The 19,992-nt window shown below is 30.6% G+C and overlaps 2 protein-coding genes across 3 annotated transcripts in view; both read left to right on the top strand.

Annotated features, from left to right (window-relative positions):
* The window catches only part of LOC124543430 (Krueppel-like factor luna), a 77,281-nt gene that overhangs the window by 22,794 nt on the left and 34,495 nt on the right, over window positions 1-19,992 (top strand). The window lies entirely within an intron of this gene.
* LOC124543429 lies at window positions 9,663-11,147 on the top strand. Its single transcript, XM_047121652.1, has 2 exons — window positions 9,663-9,732; window positions 9,808-11,147. Exons 1-2 carry the CDS (start codon window positions 9,705-9,707, stop codon window positions 10,884-10,886), a joined length of 1,107 nt encoding a protein of 368 aa, XP_046977608.1. The 5' UTR covers window positions 9,663-9,704; the 3' UTR covers window positions 10,887-11,147.

Raw genomic sequence — 19,992 nt, forward strand, 5'->3', positions numbered from 1 at the left:
TTTAAATATATGTGATTAAAACAAAACCAGTAATTTTGGTTGCATGATAAAAAAACGAAAAATATACTTATGTACTTTAAACTGACAAAATTTAAATATATAGTATATGTTTTTGAGAACAGATGATAAGTATATAATATGATGAAGTGTTAAAAGATAATATGTTTAATCGGACGAGCTAACATTTATTTTTTTATAATAATGTTAACAACGTTTCCAGAGAATTATCAAAATTTCACGGTCGTACCTGCGACTTTCACATCCCATCGCGTCGGCCCGTATTTCGTTTAACTATTGACGCATTTTCACATTTCAAACCGATCACTCACGTATTCGTCCAAAACTAATTGTTTCTGATAAGAATGGTAAGAGAACTAAAAAGCTTTAAATTAAAGATTTTATCATACAAATTAAGAACAACCAGTTATTAATACATGTACACATTAAGTTACAAAGTAAGACATAAAAGTGACATCGTTGGTTTAATTTCTTGTATGTGGATTATATAGCCGCATATGATTTAGCGCATGTACATTATACATAGATATACAAAACATTTGTGGAATGTCAACAAAGACCAAGTTTCCTTTATCTAAAGTAGTAGTTCGTTAAGTGCGCACCTAACACATTCCTAGTTTAAGCTGTTTAACAATTAGCCCGAACGTTTTGAACGCCGAACATGTCTCATTTACTTTGATGTCTGCAACCGAATATGAAACCAAAAGAGATAATGTTAATCGCTACTGTCGCCGCTCCGATGGGATTGTAGCTAGATTATTTTAATTGCTCTACTAGTTTGTAGTTTCATAACGAATTCAAAAATGTGTGTTCGCGTTTTGCTTTTGATTTTTATCATCGTAATTGTGACACATTTACGCCGTCAAGTTTAATGGAATTTATTTTTATAACTGTATTTGTGTATGTTTGAGGTGAATAAATGCTTTTTAACCTACTTTTATGTGTTTTGTCATCTCAATCATCTTAGTAATTAGTATTGATATAGTATATATAAAAAGTTCTATAACCTTATAAGAGTTTTTCTCAAACTTGCAATAACTTTAGTCGGATTTCGACCACAGGACGAGCACTAGTCGTAATGGTTACCCCTCCAATAGTATAGCGTTGTAATTAAGACGCTGACACTGTTGCCACTTCGAATGGCGAAACTTCTCTGAGCTAAGTGCCAACACTTGGGTCACCAGAAGTGTGGAACAGTTTTGTATGGACATTTATTCTTGTATACAAAGTAATGTCAATTGTACGAAATTTAATAAATCTCGTCGAATCATAATAAATAGCAACGTATTTCAGGTAATTGAATAAACAATTCCAATAAATCAATGGATTTAAATCAAGAATTTTATTATTAAAAGATCCCGAAGTTTCCAACACTTTTTAGGGATCGTTATCGCGATATAGATAAGCAACAAAAAATATTATAAAAATACTACTAAGCGCACCCAAAACAATTATATACGTTTTAAATGTACTGTATGTATTATAACTTAGGTTTTGGGTATATCAGTGACATATATACGCTATGACTCGTTATTCTTATATATTTTATTTAATATTTTAATATAAATTAATATTATATTTAACTAAATATCACGGGTTCAAATCAGGTCAAATGTTAGTGACTTTTTTGCTATTTTTGTAATCTGTACACTAAGACTTTATCTAAAATTTAGGGCTAGAAAACTGGTGAAGATACACACACATGAAGTATGTGCATACACAAACCTACACATGGAGTGGAGAAAAGCGCTGTGTCTGGGAGTACGTTTTACCAGCTGTGATAATAATGTGTTATTGTATGTCAACATACATTATTGTATTATAAAGATAATTAGCGTAATTTTCATTTGGATGAAAAAATAATCTCTGTTTTTTTCCAATTGAGTCTCGAATGGAAATTTGTTGATTTCAATAATATTATCGTTCCGTAGTAAAGATATGAGTGACGATAAAGACATAAATACCTATCTACGTGAAAATATACTATTCGTAATACATGTTATTGTATTATATTCTGACACATTGGATTCTCGAAATTAGGACAAATATTTGATTTATAGAAAATTTACACTCAATAAAATAATTTCTATTCCAGACAATTATTATCCATCTACTTACTATCATAGTTTACTTAAGCTAAAAAATTTTATTTAATTCTCGGATGCGAGCATCAATTATTTGTATTATCGACGTTAGAAGGCAAATAACTCAATTGAAGCGCTTTCTGAACGGTTCCCCCAGCTCAATCAATTACAGTCTTAAAACTAAAACTGAATCTAACGGTTTAATGAAAATCGTAGTTCACTATAAAGTGAATTCGATGCAGTTACTAGTTTCTCATCAAGTTTTCTAACAATCGAATAGCTTGTGCTCAAGCAAGCAGTTTTCTATACAAATTCCAAATTTACCGTTTTATAATCCATTCCCAATAAGAACATGGAGTTCTAGATATGGTTTCAAAAGAAAACTAAGTGCAAATGACAACTCAGTAAATAAGTTCAGTGTGAACTCAGAAAATCGATCCTTGACCCCTTTACCGACCTCACCCCAACCCTGACTTGGTGTACATTTATACCCTGCGGTATAGAGATCCCCTGACGAAAGGCAATATCAACCTACTTACTAGGAGGAAAATGAATCTTATCGTGTTAGCAAAAACCTCAATATCGTTTGTCCCGTAACGACTAGTCCAGTATATGGTGATATAGGCGAAAAGTTTTTGGAACGGTTTGGCAAATAGTAAACCTACTAGTTGATGTCGCATCTTGAATTACCTTTTCCTTGTTGGTATCGATTTTACTAGAGCATTATTATTATAATCGATTTTATTGAAAGTCGATTAATACATATTATCATATGAATTTCATTTTACCGCGTGTTTCATATATATTTAAACAAGTGTTGTTTTATGAAGATGTTTTATTGGTTTATTTAATGTTCCAGTTTCAAATAAACAATCGAATAAAATCTCGTGTTGATTTTGTTCCACTTATCTGTCATTACTTAAACGTGCATCAAAAGTGTCCCGTAGCACCAATTAGAAGGAATATGATACTCGAGAAATCCACTCGAGTCACACCTAAGTGATGAGCGCATGACCTTTTAAGAGTAAGACTTCGACACAATTGTCGTGTAAAATGTTGGTTACTATTCTTCCTGCATTTCTTTCAAGTGTAACGGTTACATTCATTAGTGTTAGTTTGTCAACTTATGCAATAAACCGATTGCGATCGATTAAGCGTATTTAATGCTCCAATTATTTCGATTATTAAAAAATATCCGATCGTATTGAAAAACTATTCGTTCAAGATTAAATACATGACAAATAGCGTTAAAATATTATACGACTTGATAATTAAAAATGATTGCAAGCTCTGTTCAATATGTTGCAATTCACAAAAGAGAGGCTGGTTCATTTTTCGCTCAGACACTCGGAATTGCGATTCAACGGGAAAAGCTGCTGCATTCTTGCCACCGTACCGAGCGGTCATGATCATGATTTGTACAGTAATTATTTTTTTAATTTATATTCTTATACAGCTATATATGAAGACATGTTTTAATCTGTATTTATAATAACGTATTTAGTAGTAATAACCTTGGGTCCATAAAAAAATCTACTGTGCTTAAGATTTTTTTTTGCATACAGTTAATTTTCTTATATATATTGAAGAGGATTTTAAAGATCTGTAGGTTTTCATAACGTCGATAAATAACAAAATCTTTTTTGTGTTAAAATAACATTTATTTTCCTTTTCAAATATTGTAACACACTTTTAACAAGAAATAAATTAAAAAATTTACGAAGTGTTTGGTGTAAATGAAAATTTTGCTGTTCACATTTTTCAACTACAACTCGTACTTTTAGAGATATTAAAAATATAATATAAATAGAATAAGCGCATGGAAAAGAGCGTAGGAAGCGCGGTATGCCGTATTTACAGTACGGACAGATTTTTAATCTTATTTTATACCCATTGTAATATAGATACATATACTTGTATTATTTTATTTCATACAACAACAGCCTGTAAATTCCCACTGCTGGGCTAAAGGCCTCCTCTCCCTTTGAGGAGAAGGTTTGGAACATATTCCACCACACTGTTCCAATGCGGGTTGGTGGAATACACATGTGGCAGATTTTCAATGAAATTTGTCACATGCAGGTTTCCTCACGATGTTTTGTTTCACCGCTGAGTACGAGATGAATTATAAAGACAAATTAAGCACATGAAACAGCCGTGCTTGCGTGGGTTTGAAACCGCAATCATCGGTTAAGATGCACGCGTGGTAACCACTGGGCCATCTCGACTTTTATTAATTGATTTGGCTAAAACCTCATTCTATAACTGAGGCGATGTGATCAACCGCTTATATGATATCTTTTACTCAACATTACTTATAAATATTTATTAAGATATTTATCGAAGAAATAGAAAGAAGAAAAACGTCGTATTAGTATATTCTTTATCCCTTTCGCACCGAGAATAACGTTTTCATTGGATGGTATACATATTTATATCTTCCGCAAATTTTGATTCGTTTTTATGTTTAGATGATTCACAGCACGTGGCTACTTAAATTAGGGAATTAGTAAAAGTCGCCACCCGATCTTATTAAGATCAATTGTCAAGGAGAAGTCAACCTCCTGACCTCAGCTGACCGCTACTCCGACGACGGTGACTCATTAAAAAATTAAATATCGCGTTAAGGCAATCTTCGCATACCTATCTTATTAGGTATCACACGTGTTATCATTTGCATCTGGTAATATTCGTCAATCATGATACTTATATGGTCGATTATAAAGTTGGCAGAGTATACTTAAATTAAAATTATATTTTTGAATTAAAAAATAATAATGAACAAACTGCGGTATTGTAAATATATTTCGTATAAAAGGCGCATGTTTTATATTTCATATTTTCAGAATTACAAATATCAAGGGAAAATATTTCAAATAATGATATTGATATAAAATGAATATTTAACGTATCCCGTAGATTTCAAATTTGAATTTCTATTTCAGTAGGTACTTTATAGCTGTATTTATGTAAATGTGTTTATATACATTGTATAAATACTGAAAACTGCAATAAGTTATACATTATCATAAAAATATATTCTTCTGTATGTTTCTGAGTACAATGAAATATTGTAATGAATGATTTTGACGTCTTAGACGTACCATATGTTCACATTGTATTCAAGAGAGAAACCGTAAAATAACACTAAGTCTGTATTCATAGAAAGTTTGAGAAAATTTAACACGAACAATGCTTCTATGTGGTGATTCATATACCTTTAGCTAATCTTCGTCAGCCCTACATTACAGAGAAGATTGTACTGTGTGATAAGACTACAGCACTTAACGTATAACATATACTCTTTATTTGTTATGAATATTAGGTAATATATTTGGTATGCTTGGATATCTGATGAAGTTTATTGATAATTTCAAAAATAGAACGATCTCTTTTTTTTTTGATAACTACTTTTGAAACTTTGTCTCCAATAAGTTTGTGAATTTTCTCTTAAGTATGTTGTGGCAGAAAGTAGCTGAAATAATAAAGCGATGTCAGCCCAATGTTCTTTACAAATTAATCGAGCTGAAATGGGGAAACGAGGAGGACTGCGCCGGTTCATGTTGGAGTTGTTTCCGATGGATGAATGCGTCTCGTTGGCAAATTTAGACAATGTATGTTATACTATAGTTATAGTCGACTATTGACTCGTAAATATTATACGTTAAAATCTTTAATAACTTCAAACTCACATCACTCTTACCGAATAAGACTTTCGTAATAATTACTGATGTTCGTGTATTCATAAATATCTTTGATGTATGTTGTATATAACTCATTGATACCTATTTATTATTTCTTATGAATAACTACATACATTATTATATATATTAACTACAATAAGAAAAACAATGAAGAATGGAAAATTATTTCGTTTTAATTTTATTATTTAAAACGAAATGCATAACGGTTATTATCGCGTGGACTGAATGTTACGTTACGTTTAAATTTAGAAGTAACAAATTTTATTATGTATCCAGATACGATAAGAAGTATAGCCAGCACTAGTGTATACTTGTTTTCGATCTTTCATTCACTGCCAAGTCATTTGTTTACAGTAGCTACGAGCTATGACCGAGTTTGTATACGATTTAAATCCATCACGTATTGCTGAGATATCTAAATATAAATTTTATATAATAGCAAATCTAAGAACAGAATGCTATACTCATGTTTCTTCTGAATATGAATATAAAATAAAAATAAATGTTTATTATGAAGCAACCAAGTGAATAAGTCAGTTTGCATACGGGTGACCTAATAATTATACCTACGTTTTCCTTCGTTACGCTTGCATCAACAAAACAGCAGCCTTAATTACGTATGCTGTCAAATACTTTAAACACCGATAAGTTTCTTGATTGTACTATCAGTTGATAACATTAATCTCAGCTTGTGATGTTTCTCTTTTAGTTTCGTTTTTGGAATATTATCTGTATTTTTTTTTGTACCGAGTAAAAAGGTATCTATTGTTTACACTTACATGTACTTATCGGGATCATTCATTGAAATTTTTTCGGATGTTTTGGTGATAGTATTGAAATTGTTCTGTTCTCAAGATTAAATCATCATTTGGCGAGCCTGAAGAAAATTTTAAGTAACTATTTTATTTCTTTACATGTGTTACGCGGATGTGTTTAATATAATTTAAATAAAGTTAATTGAATCCAGGAACTTCAAAAAGATAAAATGTATTTTATTTTACAAAAGCACATGAGAAATTAAATAAAAATCCAATAAATCACTATAATGTTTAAAGAAGAAATTTTCATTCATATACATACCGGTGTCATTTAAAGCAAATTTGATTTATTTTTGGATATTTATACGTAATTTATAAAGAAAATATATAAATATAAAAAACTGGGCCCTATATTAAAGTGTGGTTTATAAAGGTATATTATTAATGCCTTTGTTTTCACATCCTAACTTTCAATATTGATGTACAATCTACGAAGTCATTGCTTTTTCAAAATTTATTCATTGCATAATATTTAGTAAACAATTCTCCAATTAGTAATGTTTTATTAGGATCAGATAATTTATAAACAACTCCAATAAAAAAACCAAACAGAAGGTCTTTCTGTGATATTTTTTTTCATTTCATCAAAAAATATCGTTGCTAAACAAATGTACTTATGTACGAATGTACGAATTTGTGTACATGTTATTTAGAATAATTATGATTTTTAATTAACTTTTGTGCTACTCATTGCTAGAATCAGCACTTGTGCGCTCTGAAATTAATACGTTAATCCAACAAGAGGAGAGCTTAATTACGAAAATGATGGCGATTCTTCGTACATAAGTCTACATTATTAAATCAGCAATTTGAAAACGAGAAATTAAATGAATTACGGTTTGAGTTCAGTTGTATTTGCCCTTTACGAACCAGAACCTTACAACATTCTCGTCGAAGGAATCTTTGGTATTTAAACGTAATTCTCTGACAAACACGATATGATTTGAATACTTATTTAATACCAACGTGTACAACAAATATACATCAAAATATTGCATTTATTGATCAAATTTAATTTCCTATTGTGTCATTATTTTTATTAATTTTATAATGTTGACTTGTATTTCAATTTCCAAGTAATCTTAGAACACCTGTAACAAAGTAGTCAATTACCCATTTAGTGATGACTTTTGGTTTATTGTATATTTTTGTTGCACTACATGTTGGCGTTGTCAAATAAATAAATATAAAATGTGTAATATACTTTTACTCGAACAATACGTATAGAAAACATAGTAAATAGTGTACAGAATTATATACGAGTAGCTTTTATAAAGTTCAATGTAAATATGACGTGCATTTCATGTGTTGCAGCAATATGTAGGAAATCTAATTTCCTGAAACGACAATGAAGATATGCCGGCAGACTTTATTAAATATTAAAAGGAATATCTATATTGTGAATGTCTAAGATCGGTAGCTGTAGCAAGAACGACAAAAATTGTCTCGAGAAAATGAACGACTCAGGAAGAATTTCTCGTAATGACCAATTAATTTAGTTTAGCTTTAGTTCTTTCTAGTTAGTGCTTTTCATTATATTTCAAGTCATTCACTACTTTCTCCCCTTTATAAAACTCTGTATTTTAAGGTCAGTATTTGTTTATTGTAATATTGAATGTGCATTTTCTTAGATTTACATAAATAAAAATAAATAACGTCATTGCAAGTTGAAATTGCAAACATAATTAATCAATCAGAATCAAACTTAAATCAAACGAATAATATTTTATGCCAATAGATTAATAGATAGCTCATTGATTAAATTATCACTATCAAAAGGGTATAAAATTTATTTTAATTACAATTTTTGGCTTATAATAAATTGAATACAAATCTATTCGATCATGTGCGTCTCGCTCTTGGCTAGTTTTTACAATGGTACAGCTCTAATAAGATAAACGCATACGGTATATTGTCGAATGAATTAGCTTTTCAAATGACGATGATGATACAATGAAGTCCGATGTAAAAATTGAAAGATGACCAGTCGGACAGTCGAAACCAATCACACGACTATGTTTTACTATAAACAAATTACACACATTTATGTGTCAATATTTGGTAAGCAGGCGAAATACAAATGGCGCCTTGGACACTCGTGTTGTGAGCAGTATCACTTCTTAAAACTTTAATATCGCCAAACATTCTAAAATATTAAGTTGTGCCAGTAATAACACTAAGTGGCTGTATAAATCAAAAATCAAAATGCATAAGAGTAAAGTGCATTATAAAAATTATCACTGAATAGTCTGATGGAAATCATTCAAATGAATATATGCAAAACCCTACCATACACCCAAATCTGATCAATACTGAACAGGTGTCACTTATACTCTGGCTGGTAAGTTACAAACTACGATATTGTTAGTAAAATACGCTAAAAAAATAATAATTTAAACGTGGTATGTTTAAAATAACGAAAAACGAAATCATTATAATAGTTTAATTTTATGTCAATAAAATATCATGAGATCGAATCAAACCATTACATGAAGATAGCAAGAGTGCATTGTCTTGTAATATAAACATACGAACGTTTCATTAAACCAGTTAAAGGGCAATGTAAAGAGAACAAAATAAAAATATCGGTTATTGGACGTGAACAGAGACGGAAGCGAGGTCGGAAAGCGTGGAATAAGTTTCCGTTGCGATTGTACCGCATTTCCAACTCATCCGTATTGTCGCCTCGTTTGCTTCCATTAAGCTCAAGTCGTAGATTGTTCTTGAGTTAAAAATATACTCAAATATTTAAGAATCTTTAAACAATGCGCCGAATTCACATCGTTCACTGTCTATTTATTAAGTATTTAGTTTTAATCGCAATGTCGCAGACTGGATTTTAGTAACTTCACTTTGAAAACAATCTATAATTTTACTATAATTTTAATGTTCCTTATTTAAATTACGTTCTATGTATCACTTTTATAGGCTATATCGTATTTATAGATTTATATGTAGTGATTTCAATTTTTATTGATGAAAATGCATAAAATAAAATGAAGCTATTATATTTTATATTTTATTGTAGGCGAGCGCTAGTTTTATGATGAAGTCATAACTACAGCAAAAATAGAGCAACAATGCCGACACTCTTTGCAATTTCATTGTGTGAGTAGTTTTTTTTTATTATTTATCTATGACAATAGTCACTTTTAATCTACGAATATTTTATAAACATTTCAGTTGCAATGTCCAGTGCCTACGCTATAAGTAATAAATTAAATTTTTATAATGTTGAAGTAAATAGAACATCAAATGATCCGTTATATATGAATAACACCATCGAAGAAAACATTCATTTCCATACATTAGACTATAACAATTTGAGTAGTATAGAACTGTACACTAATTTTGTACCCTTCCTTTTAAATATATCAATGAAACTCCTTGAAAATGTTCACGAAAACATTAAAAACAATTATGAATTGAACATTGAAGACATAAAAGTAATCGAAGCCGCATCTGGATCAAATAAATTAGAATATCAATCAATGTTGAGAGAGAATTTAAACAAAATGAATAGAATTAAATACACCTCCCCCGAGGTTTTATTGTTAGACTTAACAGACTTCTCCAATTATTTATTACAAACACTCATAGAGAATCGACTCCACAAAACGAGTGACAATTTATTACAACCAAGTAAATGGTATAAGAATTTGCTCAAGTACAGTATATTGCGACAGCAAATGAAAATAATTATCAATGTAATAGAAGTCAATATATGTTACAAATTTTCTATATGTGTTCAAAAGTCTGATTATAAGGAATATTTAATTGAATGGTTACGTCATCTTTTTAACGCGGATAACGTAAAATTAAGGTCATTTTTTCATGCAATATCAAATTTACTGTACAAGAATACGTTCGGAATTAAAACAAATGCGAAGTTTCGTCAAAAAATAGGAAATATTTGGAAATCTGATTCGTATTATCAACGAAATCTTGTCGATTTTCTTGATGAGACTTTGTCGGAGTATGACGTATTAAAAGTTGTAAACGATGAACTACGTAATTACGTCATTCTTTTAAAAGAACTGTTCAAAGTTATCGATGATAATTACCAATTGAACGATTCAAATGAGAGAAAATTGGGACATATTTCTAAGCATTTTTTCCTGTGGATTGATAATAAAAATATACAAATAAAACCAGTAATAAAAGATGTTGCTGACAATATGAGGGAAAATGTACGAATTTGGCCAATTGATGCTCAGAACAAATTGGATAACATCTGGACAAAAATAATAACTTTAGAATAATAACTTAACTCAAATTATATAACCAACAAATATAGTTAGACTTTATTTATATTAATGTACAATATGAGATATTTTCAAGAAAGTAACCGTTGTATACGGTATATAAATAGATGAGATCCGCTTCTATACAATAATCATAAAAGATTAGAGACTTAAAGCGTCGGTATTATATTTTAAAGTAATAATAAATTCCGATGAGGCTGTCGAAGCATTTTTTATTTTAACTAACCTTCCTCTTATCCTGAGGCTTGTATTTATAAAGGTTTTATCGCAATAAAACGAATAGGACGGCCTATTTACACTTTTATTGGCTTAATGGATAGTCTTTTGACCTACTGTTAAAACTTTGCTTTTTTATATACTCACTTTTTTTTTATTTGTTACTAAAAATGTAAAAGATCTGATCTGATTGTGTGAGCATTAAAAGTAGATATTACGTATTTAAAGTTTTAATAATAATAATATTATTTTACCAAAAAGAGTCATACGAGTGTAACGAATTCGTGTATGTAATCCAGATAATAAATAAATCAATAAACACTCATGTCCAACAAAGATAAAATGTTAGTAGTAGACGATAAGAGGAAAAGATGAAACGAAAAGTTTTTATCAGAATTATAAAATTTATAGGTGAAATAACATTTTCGCTGTTATTAATATTGAAAAAAAAAAGCAAATCAAGCAACATTTTTCCTATGTGTTATTTGTGATAAATTTCAATTCGGCACTGAAACAAGAAAAAACTTATTAAATGTGAATCTTAAATTAACGTTTCAATGTTACTGCTATAAAACTTTTATCAATATCCATATAGGTAATTCGATTTATGTGGGTAGTGCTGTCTTTATAATAAAAATTGCAACCATTTTGTTCTACGCCCGAACAATCCTCTCATGGTACATGTGTACGACTGAGAATTTGAAGGAGTAAGTGGTGCATCTGTATCAGTATAGTCGACTGAGAATGATAGCCGCCGTGTTTGAAACCCTTTACAGGACCATCACTGCAATCGATTTTAATATGTTGTTATATCCATAAACGCCTGTCAGCAATATAGGTATCATCTATTCGATGGTTTACGTGTAAACTATGAGGAATACCCAGCGCTTGATTAATTAAAGGGATCACACAGGAAGCTGGGTAACGAAATCGTTTCTGAAAACGCCTATCAAAATATGAAATATTCTTATCATTAAGTAGCAAACTGATACACAGCTTGAACGTTTAAAAAAATAATGAACTACACGCTAAATTATTGACGTTTTTATAAAGATAACGTAACAAATATGATACAAATGGTTTTATTTTTTATACCTTTACTCTCAGTCTTCTAGTGAACACCATAGACATCTCGTAAGTACGGGCGTCACTTACTCATATTAACGCATGTTTATCATAAATAAAATAGAAGGGCATAGACGAGCATGTCTGTAGGATCGAACTGATCCATATGTTAAATTCTAATACTCTTGGTACAGTATAGTCTTTTAAATCGCTATCATTAAAAACTTGTGCCTTAGTAGAACAATCAACTTTGAACAACATAACAATTGCAATTGATTTAAATGCTGCCTTATTGACTATAATCGGTTGAACGGACTTATCCGTGGGCGGCTTATATACATATACGAATAATCGAAATACTTCTTCACTGTGATTAGCTAAAAATAAAACGACTACAAGCTTAGCCCGATCGCGCATGAATCATCGACGCAGAACCTCGTAAGAGCATCCATGTTTGCTCTTTATTAGAGCAATCAGCAAACTTTACTAATCTTTACTAATATTATAAATGCGGAAGTCATTATGGCTGTCTGTTTCGCTTTCCTGACTAAACAGCTGATCCGATTTTGATGAATGTTGGTACCTATTAAGCATTTTTTAATTACTCTCGAAGTTACGAAGGACTTTCCGTGACATCTTCTGTTATGAACAATTTGACCAGAAAGGTGTAAGTAAATATTTATTTTGTGACATTAGTCGTTAAACTTATTAATTAATCTGAAGAAATCTTAAATAAAATATTAATCTGAAGTGTTTAAGTCGAAGCACTGAAACAAATAAAATGAAACTGTTCGTAGATTTTGACTCATTTCTCGGAAATGTGCAGTCGGGATAAGATACTACATTAATTATGAGAATAAAATTGTTATTAAAATAAAATTAATGTAATCTGAAGTGTTGTTCCTTGCATGCAGGTATACTGGCTGACATTCACTTCAAACCGAACGTAATGTAGTGGATGGTTAATATTTCTTACTATTCGAATATGTTTAAAGAATATTACAACATTACTGAATTTTTAGTTGATTGTACGCTTTGGCAATGAGATCGCCTCCAGGCCGTTTCCAATAACGAAAATGTCTTTATTATGAAATATAAAAAGAGATCCCCGCTGAGTTTCTTTCGCTGGTTAATTTCCGAACCGGTGGTAGACTTTTGACTATCAATAAGAAAATTTAACACGTATTTATTGAATAAAGATGTTTGACTTTGACTTTGACTTTGGGCGGTTTTGACCACTTACGACCAGGTGTTCGATATGTCATTGCGCCTACATATTTCATAGTCATATGTTTGGCATATGGACAAGCTGACTGGTCACCAAGATCACCATAAACTTTGTAAGAAATAGTAAGCATTCTATTTGTCACCAATTGCGCCAAAAACTTTGGAAACTTAAGATGTTATGTCCCTTGTGATTGTAATTTTAGTAAATAATATACCACAAAAATCATTACTTAGCTACAGTTAGTACATGAATTTGACGTAAAAATAAGTTATAAGTAGTAACCAATACGGCTTTGCACCCAACTCTACCAAGTATTTTGTACTAAATTTAAATAATATTAAATATAAACGATGAGTAGATCCGTCATTTATCTCTTCTCATCATTTTACGATTTATTATTTACAATTTAAATAAATGTCACTAGTGTATCGTATAACAATGACATATTGTGTTGATGTTGCAAAATTAATTTCACCGACTGAACCTTATAAAACCTTACGTATAAAAACCTTTATACGCGATAAATATTAACTTTACAAAACCAGGTGTCACTAGTTAAATAAAAGTAAAAAAAAAAAAGTAAAGTTGTAAGTTACCCACTGCTGGACTAAGGCTTCCTCTCCCATTAAGGAGAGGTTTGGAACACATTCCACCACGCTGTTCCTATGCGGGTTGGTGGAATGCACATGTGGCAGAATATCGATGAAATTAGACTTATGAAGGTTTCCTCACGATGTTTTCCTTCGCCGCCGAGCACGAGATGAATTATAAATACAAATTAAGTACATATATATAGTGGTGCTTGCCTGGGTTTGAACCCGAAATCATCGGTTACCTAGTTAAATAAATATGCTGAATTGCGAGGCCGTTATTACGAAAAGATATACAATATCGTCAATGGCATCCCATCAAGTATTTCACATACAATGAATTCCCAATAGTGAATATTTCAATAGGTCCCCACAGAGAGTGAATAGGTCGCTGTAAGGCTAAACCATATAACAAACGTAAATAATATAAAGTAGATAGATATCCTTGACTATGTCGACCGTCGTCTAGTTTGTGCCACATATCTAATTTATGTAAATTATTTTGTTAAAATTACATAAACATCTCGTACATGGTCACCTGAAATTTAAGTATTACTTATTTTTGTATCACACTTACTTGTTTTTTTTTACTAATCCATTAACTTAAACCGTTTAACAAAAAACGCCGTAATCAAATTTATTCATTCAATTTAAATAAACGTGACCAAACGGAAAGTATACACTTACAAAAAATATTTTTCTGATCTGTTCATAACAGAGGGAGATCTGATGTACTTAAACAAAATTAAGAAAAACAGATTACTACCGATTTTACTCCTTTTTAATTCGTTTTAAAATAAAATTAACGCAAGCGTAGTTCGATGTTAGTTAGGATGTAAATGCTAATAGTGTTAATGTCTCATAAATAATAAAATTAGTTTTATTAGAAGGCGATTTAAAATACAACTATATATCAATAACACCCATCATTTATAACAATTGTTAATTTCTGAAACAATCAGCTCAATCTACTGATAGTATCAACTTATCAATGAAATAATTATAACGTGTGATATGTCTGCATAGTTAAAGTATTCACTTGCCTTCTTGATGTAAATTTCAATCGTTTTTTGATGTTCAGAATGATAAAAAAGTATTCGATTCTCAAAATTAGTTGCGTAAAATATGATCATGACTTATAATGAGTTATTCAAATTATTCATTCACGATGCTTCTTTCACACCTACGCTTAGTCTGCTAATACGAAGCCGTATACCTAGCTATCTCGCTGTATTGAGTCATTGTCTTGACACAATGGATTGAAATGAATCGGAGTGACGCCAAAACATTCCATCCAAGTATCCACAATCAATGGTATTGTATGTTTACGTGACTTGACTGCAAAAATTATATGAAACGATATTGACCCTTAAAATTAGCACCGATAAACCTACAATCCTATGCAGTGACAGAATGATATAGAGACATTTTGATCTGTGCGTTGCGTACGTATTTTGTGATAATATTATTTTGGAATTCAATTACCTCTGCAAAGGTAAAGAAATATTCATATTGCTCGTTAGAGTTAGAGACTTATTTGTGTAAGCATATAAAAAGAAAAACAAAATGAATATTTAACTTGAGGTTTCGATGCAATATTGAATATGAAAAATCAAATATAATTATTTTTAGTCTATGCTATTGGTAAGTTAGTAAAGCAGTTTAAGAAACAAAATTTATAATCGACTTGATTATATTTTTTGGCTATAAACGATTTTGATGCTTTCATACTTTATGATTATTAGTTATGCGAAATATCTGCCTTAGAGTATACAGTTTGGTATCAATAATTTATAGTTGAAGCACTGAAACAAATAAAATGAAACTATTCGTGGATTTTGACTCATTTCTCGGAAATGTGCAGTCAGGATAAGATATAATATATACTACATTAATTATGAGAATAAAATTGTTATTAAAATAATTAATGTAGATGTAAGATGAAAGAGCTGTGACTTTAAATTTGAACGTTAACTGACAAAACAGATAAAATACTTTTGAAACGTGTCTTCAAGGAAATGACTAACACTATAAAAACGGATAAAATACTTTCATATTTAGAGATTAATAAAACCAGCATAATATGTGATACAGTTTTACCTTTTATTTAATAATTATAACTAATTTGTATCTGTTCATGGTTTCTGAATGCAAACTCGTATTGTGGCATTCCAGCCAAATATAATTACGTCATCATAACGGTCGCGATATTTGAGTTTATAATAGCTTAGCAAAATTACTCGAGCCGTTCAAACTATAATATGTAAAAAATATACACAACGCTATTTATATTACCTACGTTGAAATTGTATTTAACGATAACCTTGCAGAGATAATAATGATACATATTTATATTTAGAGATCAATTTTCTTTATTTTTTACATTTGAGATATTGAGGAATTATTTTTATTGAGGTTGCTATATTAAGGTGCATAAATGTGATTAATATGTTTTAAAATTAAAATCATAATATCACTTTGTGTATACGGACAACAGGAAGAATCTCTCGTGTTGTAAGCCTTTTGATACGATATGTTACAATAATGGACCAAGGCTTGCTAAGCAGTTGGTCATGCACAGACCGCATTTACTGAAGCGATCGCTTCCCATTGTGTATTTATATTTAAGTATATTATTAGGTTAATATTCCAAAGGGACTCAAATATAGCCTAATAATTTATATGCAAAATATGCTATACTAATTAATATTCTTAGCATCAAGTGAATATTGACTGCATAATCTATTGGAAAAATCCGTAATCGAATCATAGTAAGACATGGTAAAACGCTTAGTTATTATTAACCTATAAATATTTAATATTAATATTATTAAGAAATAATTTACACTTTTGTAGTTACATTTTTGTCTGTCGTAACGTTTAATCAAAAGTTATAATATTTTTCGTACATATTTGTATAGCGCTCATTTAATTTATATTAGGTACAGCATATTACGAGGAAGTAATTATAAACACTAGAACTATTTTCAGGGTTTTTCGAAACTCATCCGGGATACGGTAAAGAGCGATGTTTTGTTTCCGTTAATGATGTTAGGTTTTCGGATTTCCTATTACTCCATGAACAATACAAATTAAACGCGGTGAGAACTACAGAGAACAGCTGATTTGTAATATGGACGAAATTATAATTTAGGCTCTAAAACAGATTAAGAGCGGGCTTGATACCGCATGTTTATAAGATAGTATGGAAAGTGAGTCGAGATGGCCCAGTGGTTAGAACGCGTGCATCTTAACCGATGATTGCGAGTTCAAACCCAGGCAAGCACCTCTGTTCCATGTGCTTAATTTGTCTTTATAATTCATCTCGTGCTCTGCGGTGAAGGAAAACATCGTGAGGAAACCTGCATGTGACAAATTTCATAGAAATTCTGCCACATGTGAATTCCACCAACCCGCATTGAAACAGCGTGGTGGAAAATGTTCCAAACCTTCTCCTGAAAGGGAGAAGAGGCCTTTAGCCCAGCAGTGGGAATTTCCAGGCTGTTGTTGTTGTTTGTTGTTTTTGTATGGAAAGTGTAGTGTCATCTTTTTATCTCTATGATGACGTCACCACACACTTAAACATCCTAATAATGTTAATATATCGTAAATTAGTTTAAAAATAACTACAATTGTTTGAGCAAGAAAATGTTTATCAAAGGCAGATTATAAATCCATTTACTCGATCTACACTAGATTTTTTAGAGTTAGTAACGACACTACAGGAACACAGACTGTAATAGGGCTTGCTCCATCGAATGACTTGTGGTACATACCACACATTCGATCTAGCTTGATAGCCAAATAGCTCTGAACGGAGTTCCTAGTAAAAAAAAAACAATTTTTTTTTATTAATTTTCCATTATGTCGGTACAGTATGGATTTTTAAAATCCTCATGAAAACTATTCTCAGGGACCACCATTGTACTTATTTTATTAAAACCAAACTTTTTACTACATAACTCGTTCGTTCTGTCCCGTTCAAAGTTCTTGAAAATGGTATAATTAGCTACGAGTGTATAAAAGTTGTTTTTTATATCCTAGTGTCAGGTATAAAAGGTTCTTTCGTACAAACGATGTTAGTACAAAATGTGGCATTTAAGTTACTATAGGTCACGATAGTCAGGTCAAAGTGGGCATGTCAGTTAACAATAACTCGTATCAAGCTGAAAATTGGTACGAGTCATTATTGTACTATTAAAAATGCTATAACAAAAATCAACGCCTGTTATAAAACTCTCAGGGTTAAGTTTTCTCGTAAACGGCGAGTGTTATCTTAAATATAATTGCAATTATCTACAACAATTGTTCTTATACATTTTCTACGAATCATCATAACAAATATCGATTATATTATCAGTATGACATAATTCTCTATGGAATGTCCATGGAATGATTGATCATTTCTACAATGCTTTTTGTTTACGGGAATTATTAGTCAGGACTGTAACAGTAAATAAGTTATTGACTTGTTTATAGGGCATATCTAAATAAAACATTTCAAGATGATTACGAAACGATTTAATGAAACCTGAATTAGGTGTTCGGAAAACGTAATGATCCTAAAGTAATTCAAGCATTTAAAAACGTGGAAATGTGTAAATTGATACCTTTACATCAATTTATACGATTTTTTGTATTGACCTTTTCACCATCTCTGGAGATCAGATCAAATGTACTATTACAATTTTTCGAATCATCAATGTTCCTAATTCAGTTCTAGACATTGATTATGAAATATCTCACAAAATATTAATAACGTTATTTATCCCCCACATTTTGTTGAAAGTTTTAATAAATATTTAGCATGAAAATTTTTAATCTTTTAGTTAAATCGAAAACAATATTAAATCCGTACAAAAATAAGTTTAAAATTTGCCAAATGTAGTTTCAATCAAACGACATGAGCGTTGATTAAAAACGTAGTTATCTATCGCTGTTCGAGGTAAGAGATGAAATCTACAAAAGGGACCGGAGACAGGGCGGTAGTTTTTGTAACAAAACGATTCCTTTGTGTATTGAACGTGCGAAAAGCACCGCAAAACGTAAATGAAAACAGCTGTGCTAATTACCTCGACCGCTTTCCCTCGTACAAACTATGGTCGGACGATACATAATGCATGGCTTTATTATTACCAGTAATTCAGGAAAATGAGAGAAGTTGGAGCTGACCGTACATACCTATCTACTCGCACCTACGTACGATACCACGCTGTACATAAGCTACAGTCCGTAACATCACTTAAATATTCAAACTGGCATTGTTTTAGTTTATCTGTTTCAGTTTATTGTTAAGTACTCATAAAGATTAATTTACTAGTCATTTTATTACATGATATAAAATCAGGTTTGTGTTGTATCTTTGTTGACTTGGAAATATGAAATTTTAGTTAGCTACTTGAATAAAACTTAAAATCAATGTATCTGCCATTTTATTTTCTAGTTTTGTGTGTGGAACAAAGAAAAAACACAAATGTCGATATTAAAAAAAAAAACATAACGTATCAAGATCATTGATATATCATTGAGTATTGCATTGTAATTTTCGAACCTAAAAGGGGGTGATTCGATACGTATGGTCTCCAGATAGTCATTTTGTATTTTCGACGTATCCATGTCATAAAATTCATGGAATGTCTTGTATTTTCCAACATGCCAACGATTTCAATAATTAAAGCTGCGTTATATTAGAGATTAAACCAAAACACGTTTGTTTTAACCACAATCCGTTGAGTATGTACTTATTATGTAATAATTCAGCTTATATTATTTGATATTTGACTAAAGACTTTAGTGTAAAATATTTAATGGACAGCAATAATCCTTTTCAAAATTAAATCCTGATCGTAATTATTAATATTAATATTCATTCATCTTCGTATGTTGACCATTTACCGACACCAACTTTAGTAAACCTATTATTATTATTTATAATCCTTGCATATTTTATTTTTAAGTTACATTTTTGCACGAAATAAAAACAGCTTTTCAATATCATTGAATT

Source organism: Vanessa cardui, chromosome Z (genome assembly GCF_905220365.1).
Source record: "Vanessa cardui chromosome Z, ilVanCard2.1, whole genome shotgun sequence".
Taxonomy (NCBI): Eukaryota; Metazoa; Arthropoda; class Insecta; order Lepidoptera; family Nymphalidae; genus Vanessa; species Vanessa cardui.

Coding starts and splice junctions, on each gene's coding strand:
- LOC124543429 (XM_047121652.1), top strand. CDS start 9,705: ATGCCGACACTCTTTGCAATTTCATTGT. Junction 9,733..9,807: donor ACTCTTTGCAATTTCATTGT/GTGAGTAGTTTT, acceptor TAAACATTTCAG/TTGCAATGTCCAGTGCCTAC.